The following is a 22805-nucleotide window of genomic DNA, read 5'->3' as shown; positions in this document are numbered from 1 at the left end:
GGCATACTGCGCTTGCGCACGGAGGGGCCGGAAGTCGAGGCGGGAGTGACTCTGCTTCCGTTTCTGGTTTTGCTCTAGTGTTTGGGTTTCTTCGCGGCCGCTCAGGATGAACCGACTCTTCGGGAAAGCGAAACCCAAGGCTCCGCCGCCCAGCCTGACTGACTGCATTGGCACGGTGGGCATTTGATCATGCATAAGTAGGCTCAGGACCTCTGACACACCCGACCCCGCCCACCCCCAGCCCCGGGCCCATATTCTTCCACTTCATTTCGGGTCCTGGGCCCCTTACACGTCGTCCCTCTCTATCTCACCTTCTCTCCTTCATCCCTGTTACCCAAGTCATTCCTAACGCCACAAACCAGGGACCCCCTAACCCCATCACTGCCTTGCCCTGCCAGCACCCAACCCGTTTTGATGCCCATTGCCCGTCCACTCGCTCTCGCCTTGATCCTCTCACCTCACCCAGCCCTAGGCCCATACACCCTTCCCACCTCGTCCTGCCTGATCCCTTACCCTTCTTCCATCTGTCATGCTCAGTCCACATCAGGACTCAGCTTGATATCCTAGGTCAACATATCTGTACCTCCGTCCTGGATCTCAGTAACACAAAACTCAGAACCCTGGCCCCTCAGATTAAGCCACCATCCCCGATTTAGGGAATGGCATTAGATCTACAATCAGCTGGTTTCACTTGGCACTGGCCCATTTCATGTGCCTCTTGGAGGAACTCTTAGCCTGGCTAGTCTCTGATTCTAGGGAAATTCCAACTCAACTCAGTGATTCTCTAATTATTTTCTGCCCAAACCCACTTGAAGGCTACCTGGTATATCAGAATCGGGGCAGTGTGGCGGGGGATAAGAGAATAATTTATAAAAGCCCAGGGTTTCTGGTTGGGAATACCCTTCTTTGTGAACCACTGTTTTTCACCCTTCCCCTTAAGCTCCTCTTTTCTTCCCTGTATTCCTTCCTCTCTACCTGCCCCTTCTGGAATAAGTGTATTGCAGTAACTACCAGTGCATTTGATATTTTCCCCTAAGGTGGACAGCAGAGCAGAATCCATTGACAAGAAGATTTCTCGATTGGATGCTGAGCTAGTGAAGTATAAGGATCAGATCAAGAAGATGAGAGAGGGTCCTGCAAAGGTAAGGTGGGCAGCAACTGCTGCACAAGGTACTGGCAGAGCCTAGTTTTAGCACCTACAGAAATAGGGCCTAGTTCGGCTGGGCGCAGTGGCTCATGCCTGTAATCCCAGCACTTTGGGAGGCTGAGGCGGGTGGATCATGAGGTCAGGCATTTGAGACCAGCCTGGCCAACATAGCGAAACCCTGTCTCTGCTGAAAATACAAAAACTTAGCTGGGCATGGTGGCAGGCGCCTGTAATCCCAGCTACTCAGGAGGCTGAGGCAGGAGAATCGCTTGAGCCTGGGAGGCAGAAGTTGCAGTAAGCAGAGACCACACCATTGCACTCTAGCCCGAGTGACAGTGTGAGACTCCGTCTCAAAAAATAAAAAAGAGAAATAGGACCTAGTGCAGGGGCTGTGAGCATCCCTACAGAAGAGATGCTTAACAGTCTGGTAAGGAGAAAACATGTGAGGGTGTATCCTTTAGGGAGGAGAGCTTGCAATCAAATATGGAAGGGAGGCTGGAGATTGATCTGGTGGAAAGAGATGCTGGTCACACGTCTAAAAGCATGTACATGAGAATTAGCATATTATACTGAGAAGGTGGTAATCTGGAGAGGAAGACTAGGCTGTGCTCAAGATCAATGACTTGCTAAGCTGGTCAGGTTAGGTTGGTATATTAGACTGCTTAAGGAGTGGCCTACTGGGAAAAACTGAACTAGGCATCTGGGACCAGTGTTCTAATACTAACACTGTCACTGCCTTCTAGTTGTGACCTTGATAAAGTCACTTATTTTCCACTCCTGTTAGGTAGAAACATAAAATACTGTGTTTAAGCGCATGGACTGTGGATATAGAACTACCTTGTTTTTTCCAGATCCATAACTTATTAACCATGTGAGCCTGGGTATCACTGAACCTCTATTTCCCCATCTGTAAAACAGAGATAATACCCACCTTACAGTATGAGGATTAAGTGAGGTAATTGATGTGACCTGTGTATCACTATGTCTAGGATAAAGTAGTACTCAGTAAATGTGAGTTATGATCATCTGTGAAGTAATAATACCTGTTTTTCCTTCCTCATTGGAGAAGACAAATAAAATGATCTACAGAATTCTATAGAAAAGGAAGGCTTTTCCCAGCCATCTTAGTGGATGGTGTGGAATGAAGAGCAACCAGAGGTAGGAAAGCCCATTTAGATTTGAGACACTGAAAGCCCAAACCATGGTGATAGGAAACCAAAGAATCTGTTTGAAAGTGAGTTCTGAAATCAGCTAACAGGATGACTGTGCATGAAGAAACAACAGAAAGAGGAAAGATAAGGTTGATAAAAAGGTTTTCAACCTAGAGAGGTGAGAGATTGGTGGGCCATTGTTACTTATTTCCAAGGTGAGATAAGGTTTAGGAGTTTGGAATTGTTAAGGTTAAGTTGATAGGCTATACAAGTGAAGAATCTCCCTAAGGCAACTGGATATACAGAATCAGCACTTTTGGGGCTAGAGGCAGAGATAATATGCGTTAGGAAAAGAAAAAATAGTTCAGGACTCTGGGATGTGGGATGCAAAGACAGATAGGAGTGAAGGCTTAAATACCGGACCTTAGAGATACCTGTTTTTGGGAGGGGAAGAACAGAATCCCGGAGCCATTATGCCTACTACTTTGAAGAAGAGAGGAAGTAAGCATGTGAGTTTGAGGCTATGGGAAATTTCTTTTACCGTATATGTGTTTTCCACCTTATTTTTGTTAAATCTGTTTTTCTCTCCAGAATATGGTCAAGCAGAAAGCCTTGCGAGTTTTAAAGCAAAAGAGGATGTAAGTTACACACACAATTTCTTTACCTCTAGCAGGTTTAACTAAAAGAGAAATGGTCTTCCATTCTTTCAGGTTTTCATACTATCTTCTAAGCACTCTTGATTTAATTACAAATTTTCATTGACATGTAATTAAATACAGTTAGCTGGGTTGTTATCTGTCGTAACAACTTCCATCTAAATAGAACTTTTTGCCATGATGGAGATGCTCTATATCTGTGTGTTCAATACAGTAGCTATTAGCAACATGTGGTTATTGAGCACTTGAAATGTGGCTAGTATGACTAAGGAAATTAAGTTTAAATTTTATTCAATTTAAATAATTTAAGTAGCCTTATATGGTTAGTGACTACTGTTTTGGACTGACCAGATCTGTAGGGTTTGGTTTTCCTATTATTTATTTTAGAGTGTACCTTTTTTGTTTTTGTTTGTAAAGTTAGGAATCCTAAATGTTTGTTCCCTCCCACCAGAATAAATTTAAAGATCCTTAATTTGTTTTAGGTGACTATGTCCCAATTTTGAGCAGAAGCTAACTAGTATCTTTGGTGCCTACCTCTGTAGACTGTTCAGCTGATGAGATCCTCTGCAGGGTTATAGAGGTCAGGTATAACTAGCTATCGAGGAACCAGAAAGATTGTCAGTGTCTCTCTTCCTATATTAAAATGACTTTTTATAAGATACCAGATGCCATCTTCCTCCTTTTAGAGTAGATCAAATTGGAAAAAGAAATTTTAATGCCTAGACTGGTGAGAGTGTGGTGAAATGATTTACCTTCTTAATTGGTGGCATTGCTAGTTTTAAGTAACCTTTTTTGTTATAAAAAGAATATAGGTTCATTGTAGAAACTTGGAAAATACATAAATATGAACAGAAGAAAGTAAAATTTACCTAGATTCTTACTACTAGAAATAACCACCTTTAAAATGCTAATTTCTTCCAGTTTCTTTCCTCTGCTTCTGCATACGTGGTATGTGTGCATATAACTTTTTAGAAGAAATGAAATTATAGTGTGTATATGTAGGTTTTCCTTTTCCACTGAATGTTATATCATGAGCATCTCCCTGTTCTTTTAAATATTCTTTGGAAACGTTACATTTTTTAATGAGATTATAATGTTCTACCATTTGCTTGCACCATGAATGGACCACTCTTTTTCTAGTTGGATAGTTAGATTGGTTCCAATATTGTATAAAGAACATAGTGACATAAGTCTTTGAGGTAATATTATAATTTGATATAAAACTTTATTTTAAAAACATTTTGAACACCACACATTATATTACGTCAGATGGATTACCTAATTATGGGTGCAAAATTAATAAAACACCTGGGGCTGGGCACAGTGGCTCACATCTATAATCCCAGCACTTTGGGAGGCCAAGACAGCAGCTCACTTGAGGTCAGGAGTTGGAGATAAGCCTGGCCAACATGGTGAAACCCCATCTCCACTAAAAATACAAAAATTAGCTGGGCGTGTTTGCATGCGCTTGTAATCCCACCTACTTGGGAGGCTGAGGCGGGAGAATCACTTGAACCCAGGAGGCAGAGGTTACAGTGAGCTGAGACGGCACCACGACACTCCAGCCTGGGCGACAGAGCAAGACTGTCTCTAAACAAATAAATAAGTAAATAAATAAACAAAATAAAATATGCCTGTCTTCAAGGAGTTCAAAATTCTGGAAAACCATTTAGCTATATGTATGAAGAGCCTTAAAAATAGTTTTACCCTTTGCTCTAAGAATTTCACTTCTGTATATTTATCATAGAAAATAATTATAAAGACTTATTAAGATATGTAGCAGGCTGGGTGCGGTGGCTCATGCCTGTAATCCCAGCACTTTGGGAGGCCGACGTGGGCGGATCATCTGAGGTTGGGAGTTTGAGACCAGCCTGACCAACATGGAAGAACCCGTCTCTACTAAAAATACAAAATTAGCCAAGCGTGGTGGTGCATGCCTGTGATCCCAGCTGCTCCGGAGGCTGAGGCAGGAGAATCGCTTGAACCCAGGAAGGTGGAAGCTGCAGTGAGCCGAGATCGTACTATTGCACTCCAGCCTGCGCAACAAAAGTGAAACTCTGTCTCAAAAAAAAAGATATGCAGCAACACAGAAAAAAGCAAATGCTATAATGTTAAGTGGAAAATAGTGTTATAACTAAAATACAGTCATGTGCCGCCTAACAATGTTTTTGTCAATGAATGACAGAACAGAGTGCATTATACCACTCTGGCCCCTATAAGGTTATAATACTGTATTTTTACGATCCCTTTTCTATAGGATGTTTAGATACACAAATACCATTGTGTTACAATTGGCTACAATATTCAGTACAGTAACATGCTGTACAGGTTTGTAGCCTAGGAGCAAGCAGTAGGCTATATCATATAGCTTAGGTGAGTAGTGGGTTATACCACCTAGGTTTGTGTAAATACATTGTCTGATGTTTGCACAATGATGAAAGTGCCTAACAACATATTTCTCAGAACATATCCCCATTGTTAAGCGATGCATGACTGTACATGCAAAGGAAAAAGACTGGAGGGACACATCAAATGATATTTGTGTTAGAGTGATTAAATTGTTTTTGCCAATTTTTCTGTGTGATACCTAATTTTTAAGTTTTTTGTTCCTTTTTTTTTTTTTTTTTAAATACTCTTATTTAGTGTGGGGATACTTTTTCTTGAGGATTTCTATCTGGTTCATATATTTGCCATTCTCAATTGACTCTAAAAAGGTATGAGCAGCAGCGGGACAATCTTGCCCAACAGTCATTCAACATGGAACAAGCCAATTATACCATCCAGTCATTGAAGGACACCAAGACCACGGTACTCCCAAAACACCTTTTCCTGTTATTTCATTTATTTACTCTTATTTCCTTTTCCTATGGCTTTTTAAAGACAGTTTAACCGGCCAGGCACAGTGGCTCACGCCTGTAATCCCAACACTTTGGGAGGCTGAGGTGGGTGGATCACCTGAGGTCAGGAGTTTAAGACCAGCCTGACCAACATGGTGAAACCCTGCCTCTACTAAAAATACAAAAATTAGCTGGGTGTGGTGGTGTGCACCTGTAATCCCAGCTACCTGGGAGTCTGAGGCAGGAGAATCACTTGAACCCAAGAGGCGGAGGTTGCAGTGAGCCATTGCACTCCAGCCTGGGCAGCAAGAGTGCAACTCTGTCTCAAATAAATAAATAAATAAATAAATAAATAAATAAATAAAGACAATTTAACCAACATGACTTACTAAAACATTGTGTTTTCTTCTTCCTTTTCTTAGGTAGATGCTATGAAACTGGGAGTAAAGGAAATGAAGAAGGCATACAAGCAAGTGAAGATCGACCAGATTGAGGTGAGACATATGCTAGTTTCTGCAAGAATGTGCACTAGCTTCTGAGAGAATCCAAACGAGTGTGCATGTGATAGGAAGAGTACAGGAGAGGAACTGAATCTTGGGGCTACCATTTACTAGTAGAGTAACTTCGAGAAAGGGTACCAAATGTATCAGTTTCCTCAGTGCAAGGATCCTAATACCACATACAGTTACAGACAGTCCCCGATTTAAGACGGTTCAACTTAACGATTTTTCAGTTTGATGATGGTGCGGAAATTATATGCATTAAGTAGAAATCATACTTTGAGTATCCACATAACCATTCTGTTTTTCAGTTTCCATACAATATTTAATAAATTACATGAGATACTCAACACTTTATTATAAAATAGGCTGTTAGATGATTTTGCCCAACAGTAGGCTAATGTAAGTGTTCTCAGCACAATTAAGGTAGGCTAGGCTAAGTGATGCTTCAGTAGGTTAGGTGTATTGAATGCACTTTCTACTTAAGATATTTTGAACTTACGATGGGTTTATTAGGATGTAACCCTATCATAAGTCAAGGAACTTCTATATTACGAGGATGAAATAAATGAGCTAGTATATCTACACACACAATGCCTGGCCTATAATAAGCATCCAGTAGTTACTTTTAACTAATTCAATGATATTTAGTCTGTTTCTTCGATGGTAGTGGTGTTGTTGCCTATTCCCAGGATTGTCATGAGTGTTAAATGAAGGTATGTAGGTAAAGTGTATGTAAAATGTTTAACCCAACTCCTGGCATGGTAGACTTGGTTCCCTTTTCTAGTAATTCTCTTTAGATTTTTAATAATAATGTCATTAGTTCCTTAAAGTTAGCATTTCTTATTGGAATTGGGTTTTGACCAGGGAGATGAGCCCTAAGAGCTTGGCAGCTCTCAGCTGTCAGATGAACAGCCCAGGTGGCAAGAAGAGATAGCAGAGGGAGTGAGTAGTGACTGGTCAGAGGAGAGAGGCTTCCTTTCTGCATATGAAATGGCGCTCTTGACCTTTACCCCCTGACTAGAATGTCCATTTTCTTGAATGCAGGGACTTAATTTTGTTCACTACTGTGTCCCCAGTGCCCATAACAATGCCCCGCCATGGTTGGTGCTCAGAAAGTATTTGATGGTTGATGAATCAGAGGCTATAAAGGGAGATAAAGAAAAAAAAAAAAAAGAGAGAGAAAACAGTACGGCCTGATTCAAGCAGTGTTTGTTAAAATACCAGGCATTTTATTGCCTGTGCAAAGATACTATCTGATAATGCTGATCTTTAGTAAGAGTGAAGGCAGGCTGGGTGCGGTGGCTTATGCCTGTAATCCCAGCACTTTGGGAGCCGAGGCGGGTGGATCATGAGGTCAGGAGATCAAGACCATCCTGGCTAACACGGTGAAACCCTGTCTCTACCAAAAATACAAAAAATTAGCTGAGCATGGTGGTGGGTGCCTGTAGTCCCAGCTACTCGGGAGGCTGAGGCAGGAGAATGGCAACCCGAGAGCAGAGCTTGCAGTGAGCCGAGATTGCACCACTGCACTCCAGCCTGGGCGACAGAGCGAGACTCCGTCTCAAAAAAAAATAAAAGAGTGAAGGCATTCCTCCCCTCTCTTATTTTTTCAAGCACACCTCTTAGGTTGCCTTTGTCTGTCTCTAATCCTCCACAAGTGTCTGCATGATGGAATTAAACTTTGTGATACTCTCTAAGAGCTTCACTGATGAAAGTGTTCTGTGTATGCTTGTCTTTTTTTTTTTTTTTTTTTTGAGACAGTCTCGTTCTGTCACCAAGGCTAGAGTGCAGTGGTGTGATCTTGGCTCACTGCAACCTCCACCCCCTGGGTTCAAGCCATTCTCCTGCCTCAGCCTTCCAAATAGCTGGGATTACAGGTGCCTGCCCACACCCAGCTAATTTTTGTATTTTTTAGTAGAGATGGGGTTTCGCCATGTTGGCCAGGCTAGTCTCAAACTCCTGACCTCAAGTGATCCGCCCGCCTCGGCCTCCCAAAGTGCTGGGATTACAGGTGTGAGCCACCACTCCGAGCCATCTTTTTTTTGTATAATATCATTTGCCATTAAAATATAATGAAATGCAATGGTATTTTCTGCTTTTAGGGTTCCTTGTGTTTTAATTAAAGCTATTTAATAGGAACAAAAGAGAAACTTTGGTCTTGGTGAATGCTTTGTATGTCTCTTCGTCTTTCACCTGTGGTTGTCTGTCTGTCTCCCTGCCTAATTATCCTTTTCCTGTCCTCCAATAGATTGCCAGCATGACAGGTGGAGAGCCCCTTTAACTCTTTTGGTGTGTATGTGTCTTTGGTTAGATCCGAATTTTTTGGTTAGATTTATTTTCCTAAAATGCTTTACTTGGAAAATATTTTCATTGTTTCATAGCTTTAACTTTTTATTTTGCTGTTGTGTGTGTGTAGGTCTGTTTTTCTTTTGCTTTTTCAGTTGCTGCATATCACTTTGTCAATGTTCTTTTTAGCTTAGTGCTTATATTTTTTTATATTGCTTTTGTTTGTTTATACAATAGAGAACCAGCTAATGGTTTGTGGGATAAATTTTTTCTGTGTCTGTCCTGGAGTGTTGCTAGGAATCCTATTCATAGATGATCTGGGAAGATGTGTCTTGATGTATAATACTATTGTATAAGCTTGACTTGATTAGCTTTCTCTATGTTATTTTCATTGTCTTTTAATTATTACTCAGCCAGTGCTTCTCTGTGTAGCAGAGTGTTAAATATGCATGTAATTTGGCAGTTTGGTACTTGGAAATACAGAAAATCAAAGTTTAAAAAAAAAAGTCACCTCCATTTTGCTACCCTTTTCACCTTTATGGGGGCCAGGAAGGAATTTTCTTTTTTCTTTTTTTTTTTTTTTTTTTTTGCTGTTGCCCAGGCTGGGTTATAGTGACTCAGTCTCAGCTCACCACAACCTCCACCTCCCAGGCTCGAGCCATCCTTCTACTTCAGTCTCCTGAGTAGCTGGGACTACAGGCGTGCACCATGCCCAGCTAATTTTTGTATTTTTTTGTGGACATGAGGTTTTGCCATGTTCCCCAGGTTGGTCCCAAACTCCCGAGCTCAAGTGATCCACCCTCTTTTGCCTCCCAGAGTGCTTGGATTACAGGCATAAGCTACTGCACCCAGCAGAATTTTCAAATGTCTTGCATTGCTTTAGAAATTCTGAAGGATAAATGGTGCTGATTTGGTCCTTTTGCTTTATCAACACTAGTTCTGTTCCTGTCTGTGTGGAATTTTAGTATATGAAGAGTGTATTGTTGTTCCGCACATAATTAACACAGTAAAATATATATAGTATTAGGTGCTTAGTGTTTTACATATATTATTGCAATAAATCCTTACAATAACCCCAGTGAGATATGGCTATTTTATTTATTTATTTATTTTTGAAACAGAGTCTCGCTCTGTCGCCCAGGCTAGAGTGCAGTGGCGCGATCTCGGCTCACTGCAACCTCTGCCTCCTGGGTTCAAACGATTTTCCTGCCTCAGCCTCCCAGGTAGCTGGGATTACGGGCACATGCCGCCATGCCTAGCTACTTTTTTGTATTTTAGTAGAGGTGGGGTTTCACCATGTTGCCCAGACTGGTTGTGAACTCCTGAGTTCAGGCAATCCACCCACTTTGGCCTCCTGAAGTGCTGGGATTATAGGCATGAGCCACCGCGCCTGGCCAGATGTGGCTATTAATAATTTCATTTTACAAATGAGGAGAGTAAGGCTTAGAGACATTACTTCTCATTGAGTAATGGCAAAATTGAACTTGGGTATATCTGACTCTAGAGTCTCACTCCTAACCATTATACCAGCTGCCCTTTGTTATGCTATACCACTTCTTAGATTGGTTTCACATTACAGTTTACCCTTGAACAACAAGTGCAGTTTGAACTGCACGAGTCACTTATATTTTTCAACCAAACGAGGATCGAAAATATAGTGTTCGCAGGATGCAAAACCACCCATATGGAGGACCAACTGGGGACTTGGGTGTGGGCAGATTTTGGTATAGACAGACATCCTGGAACCAATCCCTTGCATGTACCAAGGGACAACTGCATTTTTAGCCTTGTATTAATCTCCCAGTTAAGCACAGGTAAATTATTCACACGGGGTTTATGCCCTTGGCCCATTTTTTTCACCAGCCTTGTCTTGGCTGTGACACCTATCCTGATTCCCTTTCTGGTTCTCCATCCAGGGTGGGCCATGTACAACTCACTTTTTGTACCACTTCAGTTTTTTCTACTCTTGCCTCCTTTCTCTACACAGTGTAATCTGTCTTTGGCTGACTTGAGAAGAATAATTTGATTGTCTCAATAACCTCCCTGTCTTCATTGACTAGAAAATGATTGATAGTTTAGATCAAGATAATTGCTTGACTTAATGTTTCAAGTAAAACTTTCTGTAATAGTAGACAGCTGACAATCATCTATTCTCACATAGGACTTTGGGCTTCCATGAGGCACTTTAAAATCAAATCCAGCCGGGCGCAGTAGTTTATGCCTATAATCCCAGCACTTTGGGAGGCTGAGGTGGGCAGATCACCTGAGGTCAGGAGTTCGAGACCAGCCTAACCAACATGGCAGAACCTCACCTCTACTGAAAATACAAAAATTAGCCAGGCGTGGTGGCGCACACTTGTAATCTCAGCTATTTGGAGGCTGAGGCAGGAGAATCGCTTGAACCCGGGAGGTGGAGGTTGCAGTGAGCTGAGATTGCACCATTGCACTCCAGCCTGGGTGACAGAGCGAGACTCCATCTCAATAAATAAATAAAGTAAAAAATAAAATGAGAGATCATCAATTCTATTCTTTATTTTTAAGTTCACATTTTGCCACCAAAAATAGGCGAGGGATTATGTGGGTCAGTAACATTCATAGTTATTGTTAGAGGAAATCTTTGGGCTTGTGATTTTTAATTCTTTAAGCATTCTCTCATACTTTTAATTAGAAGGAATGTTTAAGAGTTACTTGAACCTGTCCTTTAGAGGAGTGTCTGCTCAGTTGTTAACATTAAAAAATTGCTAGCCAAAGACTGGGATAGGGGAGGTGAACTAACAGTTGTTGAGAACTGTTTATGTGCTTGGCATTTTACATACATTATCTTTTTAAAAATTGCTCATGTCTAGATTCAAAGGAGAATGGAGGGGAAAAGGGTAGTTAAAAGAAAATGGTAAATGAGAGAAAATCCTCTCATATATATTTCCATAGGATTTACAAGACCAGCTAGAAGATATGATGGAAGATGCAAATGAAATCCAAGAAGCACTGAGTCGCAGTTATGGCACCCCAGAACTGGATGAAGATGATTTAGAAGCAGGTAAGTTATGAGAAAAGTAATGTATATTTAGTTTTGGAGTCCAAAAGGAACAGCTGCCTGGGACCTTTTCGCAAATGCTAGTGAAAATTTCTATCAGGATTTCCTGAAGGTTAGTTTATGGTACAGTCCCTGGACAAAGAGCTTGTGAGGCAGCCACATCAGATTGCATACTCCACCAACAACAGTGGGGATGATCAACTCTGAAGGAAGTCCAGGTACAGGCTGACCTGGTGCTTGGTATCTGTAAGTGTCCTCCACATGGCCTTTCCTTGCTGTATTCCTTTTGATTTTGTTCTCCCTATTTTCCTAGTTGGAGTCCTCTCCCTCAGAACAGCAAAACCAATTAAGAAACAATAATTAGGGCCAGGTGCCCTAATCCCAGCACTTTGGGAGGCCAAGGTAGGCGGATCCACTCAAGCCCAGGAGTTCGAGACCTGGCTGAGCAATATGGCGTGACCCCGTCTCTATAAAAAATACAAAAATTACCCAGGCATGGTGGTGTGCGCCTGTGGTCCTAGCTACTCGGGCGGCTGAGGTGGAAGGATCGCTTGATCCCAGGAGGTAGAGGTTCCAGTGAGCCGAGATTGCACCACTGCAGCCTGGGCAACAGAGTGAGACCTTCTCTCAAAAAAAAAAAAAAAAAAAAAAAAGAATAGTTGGCAGATACTTAGTGTGCATCTGCTCTATGCCAGGTACTCTACTAGGTGGTGGGAATTTAGCACTGAATAAAAACGCAGTCCCTACATTCATGAACCTTCTCTAGCAGTGGAAGACATAAATGGTTTGCTTCAAGTAATTAATGACTAGAGCACAGACTATAGGGAAGAAGTATGGGGTAGCACGGCAGCACATACTAAGGGACTCTAACCTAGTTAGTAGTGGGAGAGAGGCATGGGACCTGAAGGATGAGTAGGGGATAGCATGAAAAAATGAGAAGGGTTGTTGAGTGGCCCCAGGGAGAGCAGTCTGGAAGTTATTGCCATAGCCATTTAAGAGATGATGGTGGCCGAGACTAGCTAGGGTGATGGTAGCAGAAACAGACAGAAGTGGACAGATTGAAGACATCTTAGAAAATTGAGTGGACAAGACTTAATGATTGACTGGATGTGGAAGAAGTGGGAGGTGTCAAGGGTGGCTGTCAGTTTCTAGCATGAGTAACTGGGTAGATGACAGAACCATTCCACACTGGATTTCTATTGTGTGATTCCCCTGTTACATTACTGCTGCTTCTTTCCCGCTCTCTCCATGGTCTATTTTTGCCTAGAACCTTTTATTTTTTTTTCCATTTATTTCTTTATTTTTTAATTTCCCATCTTCAGTTGCCCCTGATGAGTCATCAGGGGACAATACCTGCTATTGTCATTCCTCTTGGCCACTTCCAACTCATTTTACCACAGACTTATTTTTGGAGTCTGATTTCATGTAATGGTCACACAGCATACAACAATCTCATGCCCTCTTCACTGCCTTTTTTCAAGTCCATCGATAAATGAGAGAAATTATTAGCTGCCAGTTTTCTTGGTTACATTTTTTTTAAATGTTGACTGTTTCAATCTCAGAGTTGGATGCACTGGGTGATGAGCTTCTGGCTGATGAAGACAGTTCTTATTTGGATGAGGCAGCATCTGCACCTGCAATTCCAGAAGGTGTTCCCACTGATACAAAAAACAAGGTGAAAGCTTTTTCTGTTTATATTTCAATGCAAAATAGCAAAGGCTTTATGCCTGACCATAAGTCTGGGAATCTAAAAGGTAGTCTTACACTAGAACAAAGAAAGACAGTCCTGGTCATTATTTTGTGAACCCTTGAAGGTCCGGTTTTTCTGCATTGGATGATGAACTGACTGCATAAACACTGTCACTGAGGCTCAGGAATATTTTTATACAATGACAATTTGTGTAACATACATAATCACCCTTGTGAGCTGGCACTGGGTACCATTGATGGGTCTTAGACATTTCCTGTAAAAGCGTAAGCAACACATGCAGGAGACTTGCTAGGCAGCAGTGAAAAAGTCTCACTCTCCATACACACCAGTTAATTACTGGCTGGATTTTTAATTTTATTTTCCTTTCTTTTTCTTTTTTTTTTTTTTCCTGTACACACAGGAGTTTAGAATGGATGGATTTTCTAAACTATGGATTAATAATTTAAGCATAAAACTTAATGTAGAAAGATTCTAATTTAAGGCAAAAGAATCAGAACACCTGACACTAAGTATGACTAATTACTTAGCTATTGTAAGCTTTTCTTTTCCTTGCATCTGTAAAATGCAGATAATTACAAGTATCTCACGTAATTGTTGTGCAAGCAAATTAGATCTTGTATGTAAAGGACTTTGCAAACTTAAAGCTCTGTCCAAATCTACATGATTGTCTTTTTTTTTTTTGAGACAGAGACTCATTCTGTCACTCAGGCTGGAGTGCAGTGGCGTGATCTCAGCTCACTGCAACCTCCGCCCCCCTGGTTCAAGCAATCCTCGTGCCTCAGCCACCCCAGGTAGCTGGGATTACAGGTGCGTGCCAACATGCCTGGCTAATTTTTGTATTTTTAGTAGAGACAGGGTTTCACCATGTTGGCCAGACTGGTCTCAAACTCCTGGTCTCAAGTGATCTGCCTGCCTCAGCCTTCCAAAGTGCTGGGATTACAGGCATGAGCCACTAATAATGACAACCAGGCTAGGCAAGGTGTGACTTTGAGCAAAATAGCAGAAATTTATGTCTTCTTTTTGAACCTCATCAGTTTTTCCTACCTGTAAAATGTGAGAGCAAAGGGCAGGGAGCAGGTAATTTCTTAGGTCCATTATTACTGGTTTCTGTGAGTATGCATCTTCCTCTATTGTATCCCTCTCTTCTCTGTTGAGTCTGGGATAGTCTTGCCTTTCTGAACTGCCCACTCCTCCCCGACCTCTCTGGCAACTTCAAGGTCCCAGGTCCATGGGTTGCTTTTTCTCAGCAACCCATGAAATAATTTTTATTAACACTACCATAGCCCACCTTGTTAATTTCCTAGTAACAAGTCCCTGAAGCAGCCGGGCGCGGTGTCTCAAGCCTGTAATCCCAGCACTTTGGGAGGCTGAGGTGGGTGGATCACGAGGTCAAGAGATCGAGACCATCCTGGCCAACATGGGGAAACCCCATCTCTACTAAAAATACAAAAAATTAGCCGGGCGTGGTGCCAGGCTCCTGTAATCCCAGCTACTTGGGAGGCTGAGGCAGCAGAATCACTTGAAGCCGGGAGGCGGAGCTTGCAGTGAGCCGAGGTCGTGCCATTGCACCACTCCAGCCTGGGCAAAAAGCGAAACTCCATCTCAAAAAAAAAAAAAAAAAGTCCCTGAAGCATCTATGTTATTTCCACTTTGAGAAGGTCACAGATTCCTGAGTTATATATGCTATGGATATATGGGGGTTTTGTTGTTGTTGTTGTTTTATCTTTTTGAGATGGAGTCTCGCTCTGTCACCCAGGCTGGAGTGCAGTGGCACAATCTCAGCTCACTGCAACCTCCACCCCTGGGTTCAAGCAATCCTCCCACCTCAGCCTCCCAAGTAGCTGAGATTACAGGCATGCTTCACCACACCTGGCTAATTTTTTTGTTTTTATTAGAGATGTGATTTCACTATGTTTGGTCAGGCTGGCCTCGAACTCCTGACCTCAAATGATCCACCTGCTTCAGCCTCCCAAAGTGCTGGGATTACAGGCGTGAGCCACCGCGCCCGGCCTGTTGTTGTTTTTAAAGTAAAGGAATAAAAGAATGGCTACTCCATAGGCAGAGCAGCCCTGGTGTTTTCATTGATAGTGATATCGCTGCCTATGATTATAGTAAAGCATGATATGGAAGTGACTGCCTATCCAAGGGCACTGCTCCTTCAAGGATTTGGGAGGCTAAGAAAGGTATTGGTCCACGTTAGCGATCAGAGTGAAAATGCAAATCTGGAGGCAAGGACCCACTCCTCAACCTTTCCTTTTTGACCCTCCCAGCCTCCTTTTCCCCTTTCCAGGTTTACTCTTAGTTTTCTCTTTCTCCCTCTTTCACTCTCTTTCTCCTGTGGAGCCCCCTTTTGGCCCTTTCTAGTTCTCTTCTTGATTCATCACGTCCTCCTTTACCTTTCATGAAAAAGCTTGTTCTCATCTTATGAGTGCGATTTTGGTTTTGATTGATTAAATACTTGGAAATGAGTTTTAACTATTAAATGTTTGTAATCCTTTTTTTTTTTATCAAATAGAAAAATAGCGGCACTAAACATTGCTTCCTTTTTACAGGATGGAGTTCTGGTGGATGAATTTGGATTGCCACAGATCCCTGCTTCATAGATTTGCATCATTCAAGTATATCTTGTAAAACAAACACATATTATGGGACTAGGAAATATTTATCTTTCCAAATTTGCCATAACAGATTTAGGTTTCTTTCCTTTCTTTGAAGGAAAGTTTAATTACATTGCTCTTTTATTTTTTCCATTAAGAGACTCATTGCTTGGGAAATGCTTTCTTCATACTAAAATTTGATTCCTTTTTTTCTTATGAAAAACGAACTCAGTTTAAAAGTATTTTTAGCTCGTATGACTTGTTTTCATTCATTAATAATAATTTGAAATAAAACTAAGGAAATGGAATCTTAAAAGTCTATGACAGTGTAACTCTACAGTCTCAAAATGACCTGATAAATTGATAAGACAAAGATGAGATTATTGGGGCTGTTCATATTATGATTCAGAATCATTTTCTATTGTGGTATTATAGGTTGGTTAAAGTGGTGGCCTTTTTGATGGGTTTTGTTGTGTCTTGTGAACAAGTCATTACTGTGTCCATTATTGGAATGGAATTATCACTACTGTATCATGAGTGGGTATTTTGATTCTATGGTTCCCTCAGCATTACATCTTGACTTGTAATCAATAATGAATATTTCTTGATATTTAATGTATAGGACATTTATTTATACTCAATAAATATTTTTCAAAAGGATATAATTTTAATAATATCACTTCAGCTTAAAACCTCTACTGTGGAAACCAAATTTAATAGAATTTTAATGTCATTTCAGCCTATAACTCCACTACAGAAACCAAATTAACCAGTAGCATTGTGAGGAAAGAGCAAGGAACAATCTGGGCTTGGGCCCTGGGTCTACCATTTACTAACTACTGAGTAGTCTATTCAACTTCTCTAAACTTCTGTTTCCTTATTAGTAAAATCATGCTTAACTCACAGAGCTTTTGTGAGGAATAATTGAGGTAATGGTTATAAGTACCTTGTTAACTGCAAGGGGCTATTCTTATATGAGGGATTGTTAACAATAAAAAAGAAACTGCTTCATTCTTTTCTTGGAAGGTGCCTGGAGTACTACAGCAAGTTCAAACTCCTGCCCAATTTCAGGGTCTGTAATGATCCTGTCCTCCCTTCCTCACTCAAGTTGTTGCCAACAGCATTCCCCCTCCAGCCTAGCTGGGTGCCTCACAGTGCCATGTGCACCTGACTCTCACATGTCTGCAGATCAAACCAATAAACATTTAGGAACACCAGCTTTGTAGAAGTCTCTGTACCAGCCCAGGGGTTACCAAGTTCCTCTCTTCAGGAGTTCTTGTCTAGTTACAAGTGGGGATGAGATAACGTATGTAACCCTCTCACATCTCCAACCTCACCTTCTCAAGAAACCTTCCAGAGGGAGCAAACATTATAGTATTCATCATTACCCTCTTGAAACCTTTCTTGGCTTTTCTATGAGTTCTGAGTTTTCTTCTAATCTGGCCTACTTATTCTTTTATATGGATACCTCTTTCTTAGCCCCTTGAATATTTCTTCCATTAGAGTTCCAATCTGTATTCTCCTTGAGAAATCTCACACCGATGATATCAACTATTACCTACGCACTAATGACTCAAAATGACTGTCACTAGCCTAGACTTCTTATCCTTATTTTCAATTCTGGGCATTTCCATTTAAATGCCCCATCGTTACCTAGAATCTAACATATCCAAATTAAGCTCATTATCTTGGGGTTCACTGTCAGCAAACATTTCTCTTTGATTTCTTGTCTTGCTTAGTGTTACCAGTGATTCATATATTGCCCATTTTAGTGGGTGATATTTAGCCCTTCAGCTAGACCACATTAGTGCATTGGATACGAGTGAGCAGTCATTCTACCTAAATCTCTGCTCTCTTGGCTTTTGTGACAGTACTCTCCGGTTTTCCTGTTCCTCTAACTATTCCCTCTAAGGCTTCTTTCTGAAATCCTCAACTCTCTAACTGTAATGTTACTGCTCCTCTGGATTCTAGCTTTTACCCCCCAGACTTCTTTCTCTGTTTACTTATATTTAATGATCTCAGCTATTCTCATGACTTTAACTGCTAACTTCCAAATCTATACTTCTATCCCTGAACTTGCCCCTGAGTTTCAGAATCTTATTTATAGCCAGCTGTTTGCCTAACAATTATTTGGATGTTCCAGAAGCCCACAAGCACCTCACATTCAAATGGCTGAAACAGCCTATCACCTTTCCTGAGACCTGAATCTCCTGCTTCTGTTTTCCGTGTCTCATGATGGGAGGCTGTGAGGCTAATGGAACTATTATTCTGCTATCATTCAAAACAGAAAGCGCTTGAGTTGTCCTTGATGCCTACATTTTGCCTACACAGTCAATTATCCTTAAACCCTAATACCTGTTTCTCAAATCTAACTCCTTCTCTCCTTCTCTCAACTCTCCCTGGCCTAGATGTCTCTCACATAGTCTTTTGGAATGTCTTCTCTTCTCGCATAGTTTCACTTCCTTGAGTGCACTGATCACATATAGCTACTCTTACCTTTCTAAAATACAAATCTGACTTAAATTCTTTAATGTTCTCTAATACTTCCACCAGGGCATAAAAAGCTGCCAGTGACCTGGCCTCTGCCTATCTGTAATGGTTTATTGCCTAGTCTTTTCAGAAAGCATTTCCTTTCTTTCAAGGGAACTGTTGCTCCCCCATTTCAACTGTGCGATTATTAGGAACATGCTAATTTTAGAGTAGTACTGTCCTTACCCTTCCAAGCTATGGAAGTGTGTATGTGATCACGCTGTGTCTATCAGAGTCCATAACTCAGATTTTCTAAACAGAAAGTAGGGGAAATGCTTTTTCCCTTTCTTTTTTTAAAAAAAATTCTTTTACTCTTTGTCAGTATGAGAGATTGAAGCCAGAGGGGAGCCAAGATGAGAGACAGAATGAAAGATGTCCATGGCACTCAGCTCTGAATTCTGATCCTTGACATTCCAAGTCTCTACAACTCTTTGTTCTGTGAGGTATTTGAGGATTCTGCAAATAAACTTAACCCCCTTTTCTGCTTAAAGTAGTTGGCACTGGGTTCCTGTCACTTGCCGGTAAGAGACAGAATAATTGCTCTGCAGCTTGTGTCATGTCACAGTTTTCAATTTTGTGATCTAGTAATTGCTCTGCGTCTGGTCCCCCCACATCCACCATACAGCCATGATTCCTTGCCTCTGTTCATGGTTTCTCCTCCCTGAAGCTTCCTTATGTCTTTGTCCTTCTGCTAATTCTTCCTGTATTGGGGAAAGGTCAAAGGGCATGCCCTGGTCTGTGTCAATACCAGTGAATTAAAGGAAAGTGGAAGGAGTGAGTCCTGTATTAGAAAGCCCTAGGTACCATAAAGCCTGTGATCATCACTCCTATAGCTACCACCAGACAACCTCGCTGGTCAGTATTTCACCTGTTAACTATTAGGAAAGAGTAGAATTGAGTGCAGGGGGTCCTAGGTTTTAATCTGTCAGTTCTGAGAGTTTAACAGGAATGGGGAAGGAGATTGACATGATTCTGTATAGAAAAAGTTTGGCACTTCTATCATCCATATCCCTTAGCTTTCCTTTTGTGTTTTCTTATAGTTATGTCACCAAGAGAGTTATTAAAAATATTGATGTCTGGGTCCTACCCCCATAGATTCTGATATAATAGATCTGGATACAGTGTGGGCATTTGGATTTTTAAAAGCTCCCCAAGTACTTAAGTGTATCCAAAGTTAACTGCTGCTCTGTGGTGCCTGATCAGTCTGAACCTATTTTCATGGTTAAGCATTCTGGACTGTTACCATCAATTTCTGCAGTGAAGGAGTAGGCAATGATTGCTCTAAGGTAAAGTTTTTCGTCCACGGAATGAATTGGGAAGTACTCCCTCCTCCTGTATTTTTTGGAAGAGTTTGTGAAGGATTAGTGTTCATTCTTCCTTGAACATTTGGTAGAATCATTTGGGCTTGGGCTTTTCTTTATGGGAAGTTTTTAAAATTACTGATTCAGTCTCTACTTGTTATAGGTGTATTCAGATGTTCTATTTATTCTTGAGTAGTCTGTGTCTTCCTAGGACTTTTTCCACTTCATCTAAGTAATCTAATGTGGTTGGCATACAGTTGTTCATAGTAGTCCCTTTTGATCCTTTTTATTTCTGTAATGTGGATAGTAATGCCTTTGTTTTCATCCATCATTTTAGTAATTTCAGTTTTTCTCCTTTTTTCTTGATTATTCTCTCTAAACATTTTTATCACTTTGGTTCAATGAACTGTTGTTTTTTTTCTGTTCTTTTTCTATTTCAATAATTTCTGATCTTTTATTATTTCTTTCCTTCTACATGCTTTGGTTTAGTTTGTTTGCTCTTCTTTTTCTTTTTTCCTTTTTTTTTTTTTTTTTTGAGACAGGGCCTCACTCTACTGCCCAGGCTGGAGTGCGGTGGTACAATCATAGCTCACTGCAATCTCAGCCTCCCAGATTCAAGCAGTCCTCCCCACTCAGCCTCCCTAGTAGCTGGAACTACAGACATGTGCTATCAAGCCCAGCTAATTTTTTTTTTCAATTTTTAGTAGGGATGGGGTATCACTATGTTGCCCAGGCTAATCTGAAACTCCTAGCCTCAAGCGATCCTCTCGCCTTGGCCTCCCAAAGTGCTGGGATTACAGGTGTGTAATCCCCCATACCCCCATACCCCCATCCCAGCCCTGTTATTCTTTTCCAATTTCTTAAGGTGGAAGTTTAGGCTATTGATTTGCGATTTTTCTTCTTTTTTATTAATAAACTTTTTTTTTAGAGTTTTGGGTTCACAGCAAATTGAATGGAAAACACAGAGAGCTCCCATATAACACACAACCTTCCCACCAGCAGCTTCCCTCACTACGGTGGTATGTTGCAATCAGTGAATCTACACTGACACATTATTATCACACGAAGTCTATAGTTTACATTAGGGTTCACTCTTGATGTACATTCTATGGGGTTTTTTGTTGTTTTTTGCTTGAGATGGGGTCTCACTGTGTTACCCAGGCTGGAGTGCAGTGGCATGATCTCAGCTCACCGCAACCTCCACCTCCCGTGCTCAAGTGATCCCACCTCAGCTTCCTGAGTAGCTGGGACCCCAGGTGCATGCTACCATGCCCAGCTGATTTTTGTATTTTTAGTAGAGATGGGGTTTTACCACGTTACCCAGGCTGGTCTTGAACTCCTGGGCTCAGGCGATCCACCCACCTTGGCCTCCCAAAGTACTGGGATTACAGCCATGAGCCACCATGCTAGTGATTCTATGGGTTTTAACAAATATAATGACATGTATCCCCCATTGTAGTATCATGCAGAATAGTTCACTGCCCTAGCAATAGTTCACTGCCCTAGCAGTCCTCTGTACTCTGCCTATTCATCCTTCTCTCCCCTTTAACTCCTGTCAACCACTGATCTTTTTACTGTCTCTATAATTTTGCCTTTTCCAGACTGTTATATAGTTGGAATCAAACAGTAAATAGTCTTTTCAGATTGCCTTCTTTCACTTAGCAATATGCATTTAAGTTTTCTCCATGTCTTTTCATGGCTTGATAGTTCATATGGATTTGGGATTTTTTGTCTTGTTCTGTGTTTTTGAGACAGGATCTCGCTCTGTCACCCAGGCTGGAGTGCTGTGGTGCAGTCTTGGCTCACTGCAGCCTCCGCCTCCTGGGCTCAAGTGATCCTCCCACTTCAGCCTCCTGTGTAACTGGGACTACAGGTATGCACCATCAAGCTTGACTAATTTTTGTATTTTTGGTAGAGACTGGGTTTCGCCATGTTGCCCAGGCTGGTCTCGAACTCCTGGACTCAAGCGATCCACCTGCTTTGGCCTCCCAAAGTGCTGAGATTACAGGCATGAGCCACCATGCCTGGTCTTTGGGTATTTTTTGTTTGTTTTTTGATAGTATCTCGCTATGTTGCCCAGGTTGGGCTTGAACTCACCTGAGCTCAGACAATCCTCCTGCCTCAGCCTCCCAAGTATCTGAGACTACAGGTAAACACCAACATGCTGGCTTCATTTGTTTTGGGCACTGAATAATATTCCATTATCTGGAGTTCTTTTTCAAATATAAGTGTTTACAGCTATATATTTCCATCTGAGTACAGCTTTCACCACCTGCCATAAGCTTCATGAAGTAGTTTGTATAGGAAAGGCAAGATAAATGCTTGCTTACTTTCATTTATTCACAAGTTTTGAAAATGAGTAGATTCCGTAGAGTGCCAATTATGAATTTGCTTTCAGTTCTACATTTATCGTTTTTGCTTGCTCTGTGAAATGGATTTTGGCCTTTTATTTATTCTTTGCCAGCTGGAAGATATTAAACCTTGTCAGCAGAGGGCACTGGAGAGATACTGCAGGAGGAAAAGGGTTTTGGCTCCTGTTTCTGATTTCAGTGGGGCAGGCTTCTGTAGCCTGGGCAACTTCTTCGATGGCTTCTGCAATGCACTGGCTTCTTCAGTGCCTGGCTATCTCACTATATAGTGACCAGTTGTCAGAAACTTCTCCTAGCACTCCCTGCAGATGGTTCGTAGTAGGGTACCTCTGGTGAGACACCTCCCCAAGAATGGCTTCAACCAGCATTCCATAAGAAAAATGTCTGGCAACTTCCATGCCATCCAGTGAGCCACAGGTCTTTTCTCTAACAAGGTCTGCATGCCAGCTCTGGTCTCGGCTCTTCTTTGACACTCTTACCTCAGCCCTTGCTGCTCCTTATATATGCTAATCCTGTTTTGGAATTATCTTGCTTCTTTACTAGCCAATCCATTATTATTCCAACCCCCTATTATACTTAATAAATCTTTAAATAAAACTTTCCTTATTAAAAAAAATGTAATTCCTGTTCAGAAAGTGGGGTTCTTTTCTCCTGATTGGACCCAGACTGATACACCTGGTAATT

The 22805-nt window shown here is 41.4% G+C and overlaps 1 protein-coding gene across 2 annotated transcripts; it reads left to right on the top strand.

Annotated features, from left to right (window-relative positions):
* The first annotated feature begins 13 nt into the window (after positions 1-13).
* CHMP5 (charged multivesicular body protein 5) lies at positions 14-16582 on the top strand. 2 transcript variants are annotated; one of them, XM_063713853.1, is made up of 8 exons: positions 14-175; positions 1038-1142; positions 2890-2936; positions 5669-5762; positions 6214-6285; positions 11509-11617; positions 13177-13289; positions 14014-14244. In XM_063713853.1, exons 1-8 carry the CDS (start codon positions 107-109, stop codon positions 14227-14229), a joined length of 825 nt encoding a protein of 274 aa, XP_063569923.1. In that variant the 5' UTR covers positions 14-106; the 3' UTR covers positions 14230-14244.
* Positions 16583-22805: the final 6223 nt, after the last annotated feature.

The sequence above is a fragment of the Pongo abelii genome, chromosome 13, assembly GCF_028885655.2.
Source record: "Pongo abelii isolate AG06213 chromosome 13, NHGRI_mPonAbe1-v2.0_pri, whole genome shotgun sequence".
NCBI classification, from domain to species: Eukaryota; Metazoa; Chordata; class Mammalia; order Primates; family Hominidae; genus Pongo; species Pongo abelii.
Note: the sequence above shows the minus strand (reverse complement) of the source record. Positions and strands in the feature narration are given on the sequence as shown.